This window comes from Micropterus dolomieu, linkage group LG18, assembly GCF_021292245.1.
Source record: "Micropterus dolomieu isolate WLL.071019.BEF.003 ecotype Adirondacks linkage group LG18, ASM2129224v1, whole genome shotgun sequence".
NCBI classification, from domain to species: Eukaryota; Metazoa; Chordata; class Actinopteri; order Centrarchiformes; family Centrarchidae; genus Micropterus; species Micropterus dolomieu.
The window spans coordinates 15641336-15652958 of NC_060167.1; the positions used below are offsets into that span (position 1 = coordinate 15641336).

Below are 11623 nucleotides of genomic sequence, written 5' to 3' on the forward strand. Positions count from 1 at the left end.
AGGCACTGCTCATCACCTGTCCAATACAGTCTCAACAGTGAAGCATGGTGGTGGCAGCATCATGCTGTGGGGGTGTTTTTCAGCTGCAGGGACAGGACGACTGGTTGCAATCGAGGGAAAGATGAATGCGGCCAAGTACAGGGATATCCTGGACGAAAACCTTTTCCAGAGTGCTCTGTACCTCAGACTGGGCCGAAGGTTTACCTTCCAACAAGACAGTGACCCTAAGCACACCGCTAAAATAACGAAGGAGTGGCTTCACAACAACTCCGTGGCTGTTCTTGAATGGCCCAGCCAGAGCCCTGACTTAAACCCAATTGAGCATCTCTGGAGAGACCTGAAAATGGCTGTCCACCAACGTTTACCATCCAACCTGACAGAACTGGAGAGGATCTGCAAGGAGGAATGGCAGAGGATACCCAAATCCAGATGTGAAAAACTTGTTGCATCTTTCCCAAAACGACTCATGGCTGTATTAGATCAAAAGGGTGCTTCTACTAAATACTGAGCAAAGGGTCTGAATACTTATGACCATGTGATATTTCAGTTTTTCTCTTTTAATAAATTTGCAAATATTTCTACATTTCATTTTTTTTTCTGTCAAGATGGGGTGCTGAGTGTACATTACTGAGAAATAAAATGAACTTTTTTGATTTTTGGAAAATGGCTGCAATGAAACAAAGAGTGAAAAATTTAAAGGGGTCTGAATACTTTCCGTACCCACTGTATCTGTTGTCTTTGTTTCCTTTCAGTTGAGTCATTACAAAGTCTGAAATTTTGCACATTTATTAAGGTTAATGTAATGTAAAAACATGTAAATGTTATTCCTGCTGTATTGAATCCTAGAGCCACCGTAACACATCCGATTTTATTGTCAAAGAGAAAACATCACTAAAAATCAAATCCTTGAACTTCTACGTGACCTTGGTTTCTTCATAGACCATCTAGTAACTTAACCGATGCTGAGAGCTTGATCACAGGATTATCCTTTGAGCATGTGAGGAGTTTTGTTATATTGGTTCTACTTGAAGAAAAGTTAAAAAGTTAAATTCGAATATAATCTCAGCCCAGATCTAATGGCTTTAGATTTTTCTTCTGTCTCTAAAGACAGCTATCCGGTATTAGAAAGAGGAACTACAGTTTGTATCAACATGTCCCATAAGGGGAATAATCTAGTCTAACTAGTATAGAAAAAATTCTCGACTACATAACCGTCTTGCATTTTACTTGATATTATCTTAACAAATATTGTGACTTCTGTTTCTTTCTTTTCTTCCAGTAAGAGTGGTGCCCTTCCTTAGCCGTCCAGCCTTGCCAGCACTGCTCCTGCCCAGTGGAGAGCACCTGTTCAGCTCCAATGCCATCTGCCAGTCAGTAGTTTATAGTTCGTTCTGCTTGGCCATTTATGAATGCCAATGCCAAGTTGGCATGAATATGGAGGCTGTTAAGGGTCATTTTAACCACCAAAATACATTTTCACGTATCTTGATCTGTATGTAGACCAGCCGATAGCGTTGGCTGTAACTGCTCCGGTTTTAATGCCATGAGCCCCACAAAAAAATTGGGTGGCAGCAAAAACTCTGAAATAGGTATCTTGAAACCAAAACTATCTGCATGGCTGTATACCAGTAGAGCTTAAATGGCAAGATGTGTTTTTGTAATATGGGTAAACTGATCCTTTAACCCTGTCAGCAGCCAAAGCTGTGTTTGTCCTATTTTAATGGTAGTTACAACATTTCATTGACATGTGTAATTGGTGATGAATCTGACGTATCTGGTAATGTATTTATTTGAAAATGCTTCTGTTATACCATAGAATGGTAGAGGCTGGCAACGATATCAATTTTAGCTTTAGTTTGACAATGATTACATTGCAATAACTTTTTTAGGCACCCTGTAACTAACTCCAGAGGACGGAGCACATTTGTGGCAGATGTCTGTATTTTAGGTGTGTTCATTTGGCAAAATTCCTTTTGAAACCAAGTAAGCTGCAAATGTTTAACAGGACTTCCATCTGCTTTCAACTTTAGATACCTGTTTGAAGTAAGTGGACAAGGCTCCAGTGAGCTTTGCAGTCAGTGGCTTGAATGGGAGGCCACAGATCTCCAGGTAAGAGCTACATAAAAAACAGACAGTTTCGGTTTGCTGCTAATCTGTTGTACAAACATACTAAACCTCCTTGAGATGCAAACTTTTTTCAAATCATGTTTTGGTACATTCTCTTCTTCTCTCTCTGTTCCACAATGTGTAGCCAAAGGACACATAAATCCATGCAGCTAAACTCATGCTCTCAAAAGAACAATGTGCAGAAAAATATCTGTCAACATGTTCTATAGGGTGTAAGGAAATTAACTGTTTAACCTCAGTCATGCCTCTTTGATTTACTGCTTGATCTAATGCCATTTAATCAATTCTAATTAATCTCTGCTTTGTCTTACTTTTGCAGCCTGCGCTGTTACAGGCCCTTCACATGGCAGTGCTGCAGGGAAAAGGATCAGAGGTGTCCAAGGTCCTCCAGGGGCCCCTAAACCACTTGGAGCAAAGCTTGAGCAAGGGGAAGACGCAGTGTTTAACTGGGGTACACATTAATAATTTCAATGCCCATTCAGGTGCCATGTATAGTGTGAGCACATTTAGAAGAGAAAGGCAAACATACCCACTTAAACAAGGCCTTTTCAGTCTCTATAATATATGATCGCGTGAAAAGTTCACGATGCCTCTTTGGAAGCTGAGCGGAGCTTAACTGAGCATCTCCTCTAACACACCAGGCTCCTCCAGCAACATTTCCTTTCTTCTCTTCTTTATTCAGCTGCTGATGCTGAGCTAGTGATGCATTTTTAAGTTAAAACAATTTATCTGGGGAGGAAGTCCCTTATGTTTCATAAGTGCCTGAGTGTGTGTAATGTAATGCATGTCTGTGTGTGGGATGGATGGGGATCAGATCTCTGTGGCATCTGCAGCCCCTGTGGCAACAAGTCATCTGCGTCTGTCATATATTTCATGTGTACAGAAATATGTTTTGTTAAGTCTCTTGGTGATAGGCTTAGCTTGGAGGAACCCTGTGCAAAGCTAAAGAAAAACTGTGGTAAGCACATACAGTGAGGCCATCACAGCAGTACATATAGTCTATATTTATTGAGATGCACACTGTGGTCATGATGAAAATAGTCTTCCTCATGGTTGTTCTGTATGAACAAAGTCACAAGTGGGCAGGTGGATTCCACTTCTGCTTTGTTCATGGCATTCACAACAAGCATTTAGGATTTTAAGGTCATGGCAGAGCAGGTTCAGGAGTGGTGTGTGTTAATTGCTTGAAAAAAAAAAAAATAATGTTCATTAAACCGTGCTGTGTTTCAGGAAGCCGTTTCAGTTGCTGATGTTGTTTTGGGTGCTGCTCTGTACCCCGTTTTATCTGACTCGTCACTAGCACTGAGTAAGAATAAATTTGAACATGTTTCTTATTGTCCATGCATAAATTGTCCATCCATGAACTCATTTTCTGAACTAATTTTTTTAAATACCTCAACTTCTGCATTTTCATTAAACAAATTTCTTTCCTTTATTTACCGTCTTCCTTTATTTAACTTTCAAATGGTTTATTTCCAGATTTTTTTGTTCTGTGTTTGAACGCTCCTTACCGCAAACCTCTGCTTTCCTTTTCAGGTGAACACAAGTGTGTGAAGGCTTGGTTTGACCAGCACAGTTTCCAGTCTGCTGTTCAGAAAGTGCTGCAGGGAAAAGGCCTGCAGGGCTTAAAGAGCTACATGCAAAGGCAGCCCGCCCCGCATATCAGCCAGTGCAGTGATGCACGGCCATGCAACAGCAACCCTGCTGAGGTATTAGCCAGATCATTGGGATAGCTAGACCTAAAGCATTCTTACCGATCAAAAAAGCATTCAATGGTGTGTCAGTGCATAACTACACAAGAAACGTGTGTGAGGTTTCCAAGAACAGAAACCTTGCGAGACACGTGTATTGTCACACATTTCCGTTCCCACATTTTATGTCTTTTCTTCACTGTAGCTTATTTACTTATTAGAAAGAAAGTTAAAGCATTCGGCGGGTCGCGGGGCTTGAATTCCCCTCACTTTAACTAAGCAGGGCTCTCTTGTAAAGCAGACGCAGTCTCCGTGTGAGAGTTAACCCAGCTCTATGAAAGCTACATTAACACCCGTGTTAGGATATAGAACATGCGGCATGTAGAGGTTACATCACTATTTCTTTATCCTCTATTCTCTTTCTTGTGCGAGCATTGGAGGATTTGAACCTGTGTCAATCAAATGTAGCAGGAGCAGTTTTGGCTCCCTGTCAGAGGAAGTTGCAGAGTGTGTAAATCTCCATGCTTTAGCTTCAGACTTGGTGGACAAAATGTCAGGTAGGAGTTGGTGGTATGTTTGTGAAGTGTAACTATGGAACATATAAATCTTTTTTATTTTGATTCTTTGATTTGTCTTTTTTGAAATGGTAGTTTAGTGAGAAGGTATTTTTTTTGTTTGTTTTTGGGTTTGTTTTTTTTTTAAAAAAGGACTGCTCCTGTTAGGAAAGGGAAACACTTGTGAACTTGAGCAACTCTCTTCATAGCCATAAAAGTTGTGGAAAAAGATTTTGAACGAGTCCCCAAAGCCAATTCATTATAGATTTTTAATGCCAGTTTTATGGTTTCACTGCTTTCAGTCGCAATAAACTATTATGTATGTTGATCAAAATTTCCATGATTTTAAATAATTGATTTATAGAGGTTTTGGTAATATTTAACAAATTGAAGTTACTAAAACAGCAGGATTAAAATACAGATATCTACTTGTGGATATTACTAACCTTACAAGTTGGTTTTGGTTTAATTCCCAATGAATGATTCTCAATTTCTAAATGTCTGTTTAGGGTGAGGAAGGTGAGCGTGTGGTTTCAGAAGAGGAGATGGAGGCAGCTGCTCTCACCTGGAGTAAAAGTTTGAACGCCAGCCCATTGGCTACAGACAGACAGCACCCCATGTAAGTAATTAAAAGTGCTGTTTCCCATTCTAGACATTAAGCAGACACTCAGTGACTTGCAGTGTGTGTCTATGTTGCAGTTGAGGATGTTATATGATGATGTGGGGATCACATTATCTTTAAGGCAAACTTCCTGTGGCACAGAAACTAAAATGTTCTGTTACATTTTAATAGTCTGCCACAGGAGGGCAAGCGAAACGTGCTTGTGACCAGCGCCTTGCCTTATGTCAACAACGTCCCCCACCTGGGCAACATCATTGGCTGTGTCCTCAGCGCTGACGTCTTCTCCAGGTTGGAATTTGATCTTGAAATTCCTTTTTTCTGTCTGCTAACAAGATACTGATGATCATTGTCAAAATAATGACCTCTGTACAAAAACAGTTTATTTATTTTTTTTTTAAATGTACACAAGAGCATGCACAATCCTGTGTGTGTATATAATGTACGCATACTTGTGCATAGAATACAATGCATTTATAGGGCTTCTCAATATCACAATCACAAAGATTTCCATCTCTTGCCATCCCTCTCTCTGAGTGTCCCTTATGTCTTACTGTACTGACTCCCTTCTTGTTCTCCTCTAAGGTACGGCCGTCTGCGAGGCTGGAACCTGCTGTTCGTGTGTGGCACAGATGAGTACGGCACAGCTACAGAGAACAAGGCCAGAGAGGAGGGTCTGACACCGCAGCAGATCTGCGACAAGTACCACGCCATTCACACCAGCATCTACAAGTGGTTCCAGATTGGCTTCGACTTTTTTGGCAGAACCACTACCGAGAAGCAGACAGAGTAAGTGGAGGCAGGGGAGAAAGCTGTAGTTGGCCTGTTTTGTAAAAATATAATCTCCTGTTATATGATAAATAGACAGGACTTTCATCATAGTCAAAAGTAAATAGCAGCGCTAGCTGAATTGTGCTTTCTCCAATAATAATCAAGAGCTCACTTGATGAGTACTGGTCCTGTACTGGGTTGGATGTGGTTCTGATGCTGCTTGGTTTTGGTGTGAAAGAGAAAACGCATTTCCATACAATTACAAAACATTGGATTACTATAATCTTTCAGTAGATACCGGTGTGGATGTCTAGCCCCCTCAAGTATAAATTCTAACCCTTCATCTCAGAGATTATTGAGCATGATTGTAGAATGTAGGTTATTGCTTACATTGCAGAGGTTTATCAAATAAAAAAAGAAATCCTATTAAAACACATGTTTTAAAGCTGCAACATGTCTGGAGCTACAGTTCTCATGTGTGACACCTGACCACGTATGAACTGGTCAAACACTGGTACAATACATGGTTTACTAACAGGTGAGGCTCCAGCTCATTGTAATATAATGATGTATTTAGAAAGAGAATCACTTTTAACAACTTCACTTTTTTCTAAAGTCAGCCCTAAAGGAAAGGCATTGGCTGAGTCAATCTAGGAAAAAATAAATTGGACATTCTGTACTAAGGTTGTCCATTTTATAATATTGATGAGGTAAGAAAAGTCTGGAGGTGAAATTAATTGCTTCAAATTATGTATTGTTGCTCAAAGGAATTAATGAAAGCAATGGAGTGGATGTGATGTGATTATTTTGTGTTTGTATAGAAATGATAAGATGGGTTTACCTACTTACACGTGGATATGGGAGACAAAAGAGAGGCGCTTTTCCGTAAAGATGTGAGACTTTAATCCTTGAGCTTGTACATAGAAAAGGATTACAAAGAGAGTTTGTTTTTGGGCCTTTGCTTTGATTGAATACAACATAAAAGGCATCAAATACCATGCACCAGAACCATGTTCTTTGAAGAAGGAAAACGGCCCAAAAGATAAAAGTTTTTTTTTTTACTTGATTCATGAAAAGTGCTTTGGATGTCAGGTCTTACAGTTTAGGTTTACCAATCCACCACCAAATGTTACCATCTTTGTTTTTTGTACCATTTTACTTCATGTGTGTTTTACCAAATCAATAACACTTCTTCAAACCCTTCTTTTTCTAGTATTTTTTTCTACATTGCAATATTGATCCATAAAGTTTACATCATTTTCTAGCCAACAGGGAAGAGTAGTATCAATCGGAGTTGGAAAACAAAAATGGGGTCAGGGTTTAATGGCTCATTAGTTCCCACAACACAATTGTCAGTTTGTTCATACACCTTTAACTGTTTAAAAATTCTTTGCAACCAGGCCCGAAGTACCTTTCAACCATCTTTGTCCTCTGTTATCCTTTCAGGATAGCCCAGAACATTTTCTGGAGACTCCACAAGCATGGTTTCCTAATGGAGGACACGGTGGAGCAACTGCACTGTGAAAAGTGCCAGCGCTTCCTTGCCGACCGCTTCGTAGAAGGAATCTGTCCCCAATGCAGCTACCCAGAAGCTCGTGGAGACCAGTGTGACAAGTGTGGACGACTCATTAATGCTGTGGAGCTCAGGGTGAGTTGGAAGGAAGCATGTTGATGATAAAGGGCAAGAGGAGAATGATGATAATGAATTTATGGTGATTATTGCCATTGGCGGTATTGCTTTACCATTTTGTTCTTTTGTTAATATATAAAAGACAAAAATCATGTTCTGGTACTAAATTTAAGTATTTGGTTTTCTACTTTGCCTTATCTTCGCTTGTTTACATGCACTTCTGTTGGTGAATTCTACATTTCGCAGGGTGACTTATTAACTAAAGCAGCAGTTCGTGTATAGTCTATTTGGGCTGCTGTATGAAAAATCTACACACCCCTAAATTGCAATTTCAGGTGGAAAAAAAAAAAAACCCATCAGGTTAAACTTAGCCTAACCATTGTTGATCATTGTTGATGGCTGTCCCCTGCAGGAACCTCAGTGTAAGGTCTGCAGGCAGACTCCAGTCATCCGCTCCTCCAAACATCTTTTCCTGGACCTGCCAAAGGTATGCTTTTCACACTTTCCTCTTTTGGTCGCAGGGATCGAGACATAGTTGGCCTGTACAAGTACATGCATCAGGTGTAAAGTTGAATTCCATGTCAGACAGCTTGTGGAAGGCAGTTATTCCTGTGGTAGTTTTATTATAACTTATTATAAATGACTTCATTCTTTCTAGAGCTGTGGCTTAGAGTTAAGACATTTGGTTGTTTTCGTCAGCATTTTCAATCTCCCTCTTTCTTTCATGCAGCTTGAGACTCAGTTGGAGCAATGGCTGGACAAGTCAACCAGCGAAGGAGACTGGACGGCAAATGCCAAACAGATCACTCGCTCCTGGCTGAGAGATGGACTCAAACCTCGCTGCATCACCAGGGACTTGAAGTGGGGGACGCCAGTACCTCATCCCGACTTCAAAGATAAGGTCTGCTCTTGTCACACTAAAAAAAAAAACTATTTTTCACATTACAAAAACTTGTTATTTGATAGCATTTGCTTGTTGATAGTTTATTAAATAGTAAAAAAAAATCCATATACCACACTATTTTTTTCCTCTTTTATTGAAGCATAATAAAAATCTACTGCTGAGCTAAATTACCTGCTGAGAAGATAATGAATGCAAACACTTAATATCTAAGGTCCAATTCCTAATTAAACATTGAAAATGACCATGCACTTAATCAACTGTTTGCAAATGCTGCAGTGATGATACAGCAGTGCTTTCTAATAGCACATGTGTTCTTCATTGGGAGACTGTCTATGTCTGGCATGTCTAAACATGTTAAAACACTGACCAATTCTTTTAGTATGTACACTAATGCTCCTAACCCTTGTTTCCTGTTTTTGAGTGTGATTCATGTCATCCAGAATGAATTTCTGGAACACAAAGCAATGCAAAACATGCATCCTTTGTCACTCATCATGACTCTTGCTGCCTCTGCAGGTGTTCTACGTGTGGTTTGACGCCCCCATTGGTTATCTGTCCATTACCGCCAACTACACCGACAAATGGGAAAGGTGGTGGAAGAATCCTCGTCAGGTAACCCATCCCTCGCTTGCTTCTCCCCTCCAACACACATGTCTGAATTTATGAGCCGAGCAGAGTACTGATGCACGGGCTCTGCAGAGATTTTGTCCTCTTTACAACATAGAACGGGTCTGATAGCTTTTTTCATTGCCCCATCTGGTGTTTTGCAATCTATATAAGAACACAGTGTAGTTCCTAACCCATATAACCCTAATGTGAAACAGAGGAAAACATAACTTCCTCTTTTAGTATGAATAAAATGTACGTTCAGTTTTGTACAATGCGGTTTGAAGTCTTGTGGTCCACTTCTAGATTCCTCCCCTGTGAGACAGTCTCAGCGTATCTACCATAGGTGTTCTTATTTTTTGCTGTTTGCAGTCATCAGCTTTACTTAGAAAGAGGGATATTTTAAGCTTTCACACCATTCGGCTTCTCACAAACACAGTAGCAAATCAAGTCATGCTGGAAACATGTGGTGGTTAGCTATCTTGTTCATTTACATGTGGAGTTAATTTAACTGCAAGTTCTTTTTTTTTTTTTTTTTTTATCCAGCAGATTAAAAAATCTAACATATCGTCTTCACTCTCACTGACTCATTTCAGGAGGATTGAGCTTGTGTGTGTGTTGGCCTGTATTTGCAGAGAGAGAGGGGTGGGGGTGGGGGCTAGAGAGAGCTGATAAGTCCTCTTTGAACTGGATGATCTCATGATGATCTAATATGATGTCATCCTCACAGTGCAGTGTTATGTTTCTGTCACCAGGTGGAGCTGTACAACTTCATGGCCAAAGACAACGTGCCATTCCACAGTGTGGTGTTTCCCTGCTCCCTACTGGGAGCTCAGGACAACTACACTCTGGTCAACCACCTGATTGCCACTGGTAAAAGCTTATTTTGATGACTGATTTCACCTTTTTCATTTATTATTTATACGTAATATTAATAGACTATTTGGGATTCACAACAGATCTTAAAATGGTTTTAAAAATACTATAATGGCACATTCACTCTGTTTAGAATCTATGCAGCACAGACATCGTGAATGGTCACGTTCACACTGGAAATTTAAGTTCAGCTTTGAAAGTAACTGATTCTGTAACTTCCCCACAGAGTATCTGAATTATGAAGACACCAAGTTCTCCAAGAGCCGTGGTTTGGGCGTGTTTGGAGACATGGCCAAGGACACGGGCATCCCGTCTGATGTGTGGCGGTTCTACCTTCTATATGTCCGTCCAGAGGGACAGGATTCAGCCTTCTCCTGGGCTGACATGGCTACAAAGAACAACTCTGAGCTTCTCAACAACTTGGGCAACTTCATCAACAGGTTGATAATAGGCCCATATTTTTAAATGATTTCTTGCTTTGTACATGTAGCAAAGAGTAAATTTACAGTCAGTGAGAAATAGATCCACGTCAGAATTCCGCTTTCCCTAATGACCCTAACAAAGTGTCCTGCACCAGTCTCCTTATAGCTTAACACTCATGATACTTGTTCAGTGCCATCTGACTTTGTGTTACTGGGCTTTCAATTTTGATCGTTTTATCGGTTGAGATCAGTCACCAGTGAAATAAGAAATGGGGCCATCCACCTCAAGTTGCTCACATTTTGTACATAGTAAGTTTCACTCAACGAGTAAATACGCAGCAAAACTGTCATCCAGTCCAATTAACAACTAAGTTTCCAAATTCTTGTACTCATTGAAAAAAGTCTGTTAGAGCAGTAACTATTACAAGAGGCTCACCCTAGTTTTCTAAATTTGTTTGGGATGGTGTAATTTAGCCCCAATTACATCGCCTCAAATGATTTTTTAAAAGATCAGGGTTAAATCCCACATCAAAGATTTTTCTCTGCAGCTTTTTTTTTTTTTTTTTTAAAGTACCTTGATCTTCAAAATTGGTCTCGGGCAGCAACGTTGATGCCTAATTGGTTCAAAAATATCTTGTAGATTGCATCCAGCCTAAGGTGTTGGAGGTAGAAAGTATTCTGCTTCAGAAAAGAAATTCTGTCCTTGCCTGGATCACCAAATCACAACATCATTAGCGCCAGTGTGTCAATCTGATGCGGGCTTTTTCAAGTTCATATTCGATTCTGGGCTGTGGTTTGCCAGCTAAATGCTGTCCAGTTCAAATATTGACTGTTGAGAATTTAACAAATTATCAGCTTGACAAACCGAAATGGGTAAATCCTTACCTAAAATGTACAAGCAGCAAATATTACTTAATTGATTATGATTGATTCAGTTCTTGTAACAATATGAATATTGCTCTTTTTTTCCCAGGATGAAAAACCTTGGGGCTTAGCAGTTTCACTAATCAAAGACTAAAACAAATTAAGAATGTTCACACAAAGTTCATGTTCTGCACATCAAAATCACAGTTCATTGTAAATTTAAAATGTAGAACAGACATGACAAGAACCTCACTACGAACATCCTCCTGATTTACACACAAAGCTCATTTTTTAAAAAGGAGTTGTGAAGAGGCTCAATGCAGCACACAGTTGTATTAATTTTGTACTAGCAGAGCACTGTATTACATCTGGCAACAAAATCTATAATTTATAAACAATTAGCAAGTCAAGTAACATGCCCTTCTCTCGTTTTGCTCTCTCTTTCCCCATTTCTCTCACTGCCCTTTTTCTCTCCGTTCACACATTTCTTCTTGACCCCCATTTTATTTTCATCTGTCTCGTTTAACCCACCCTCCCTTCTCCCCCCCCCCCCCCCCCG

General features: G+C 40.0%; 1 protein-coding gene across 2 annotated transcripts in view; it reads left to right on the forward strand.

Moving 5' to 3' along the window:
* The window catches only part of mars1 (methionyl-tRNA synthetase 1), a 41729-nt gene that overhangs the window by 2633 nt on the left and 27473 nt on the right, over positions 1 to 11623 (forward strand). The window contains exons 2-15 of one of the 2 annotated variants that reach the window (XM_046029631.1): positions 1280 to 1370; positions 2031 to 2109; positions 2447 to 2578; positions 3358 to 3433; positions 3664 to 3836; positions 4882 to 4991; positions 5166 to 5282; positions 5577 to 5780; positions 7209 to 7410; positions 7805 to 7879; positions 8123 to 8293; positions 8813 to 8908; positions 9658 to 9775; positions 10005 to 10218. In XM_046029631.1, coding sequence (XP_045885587.1) covers positions 1280 to 1370; positions 2031 to 2109; positions 2447 to 2578; positions 3358 to 3433; positions 3664 to 3836; positions 4882 to 4991; positions 5166 to 5282; positions 5577 to 5780; positions 7209 to 7410; positions 7805 to 7879; positions 8123 to 8293; positions 8813 to 8908; positions 9658 to 9775; positions 10005 to 10218 — 1858 coding nt within the window. Of the gene's footprint in view, positions 1 to 1279; positions 1371 to 1837; positions 1949 to 2030; positions 2110 to 2446; positions 2579 to 3357; positions 3434 to 3663; positions 3837 to 4881; positions 4992 to 5165; positions 5283 to 5576; positions 5781 to 7208; positions 7411 to 7804; positions 7880 to 8122; positions 8294 to 8812; positions 8909 to 9657; positions 9776 to 10004; positions 10219 to 11623 lie in introns of those variants that run through there. The other variant, XM_046029633.1, reaches the window with a different exon arrangement.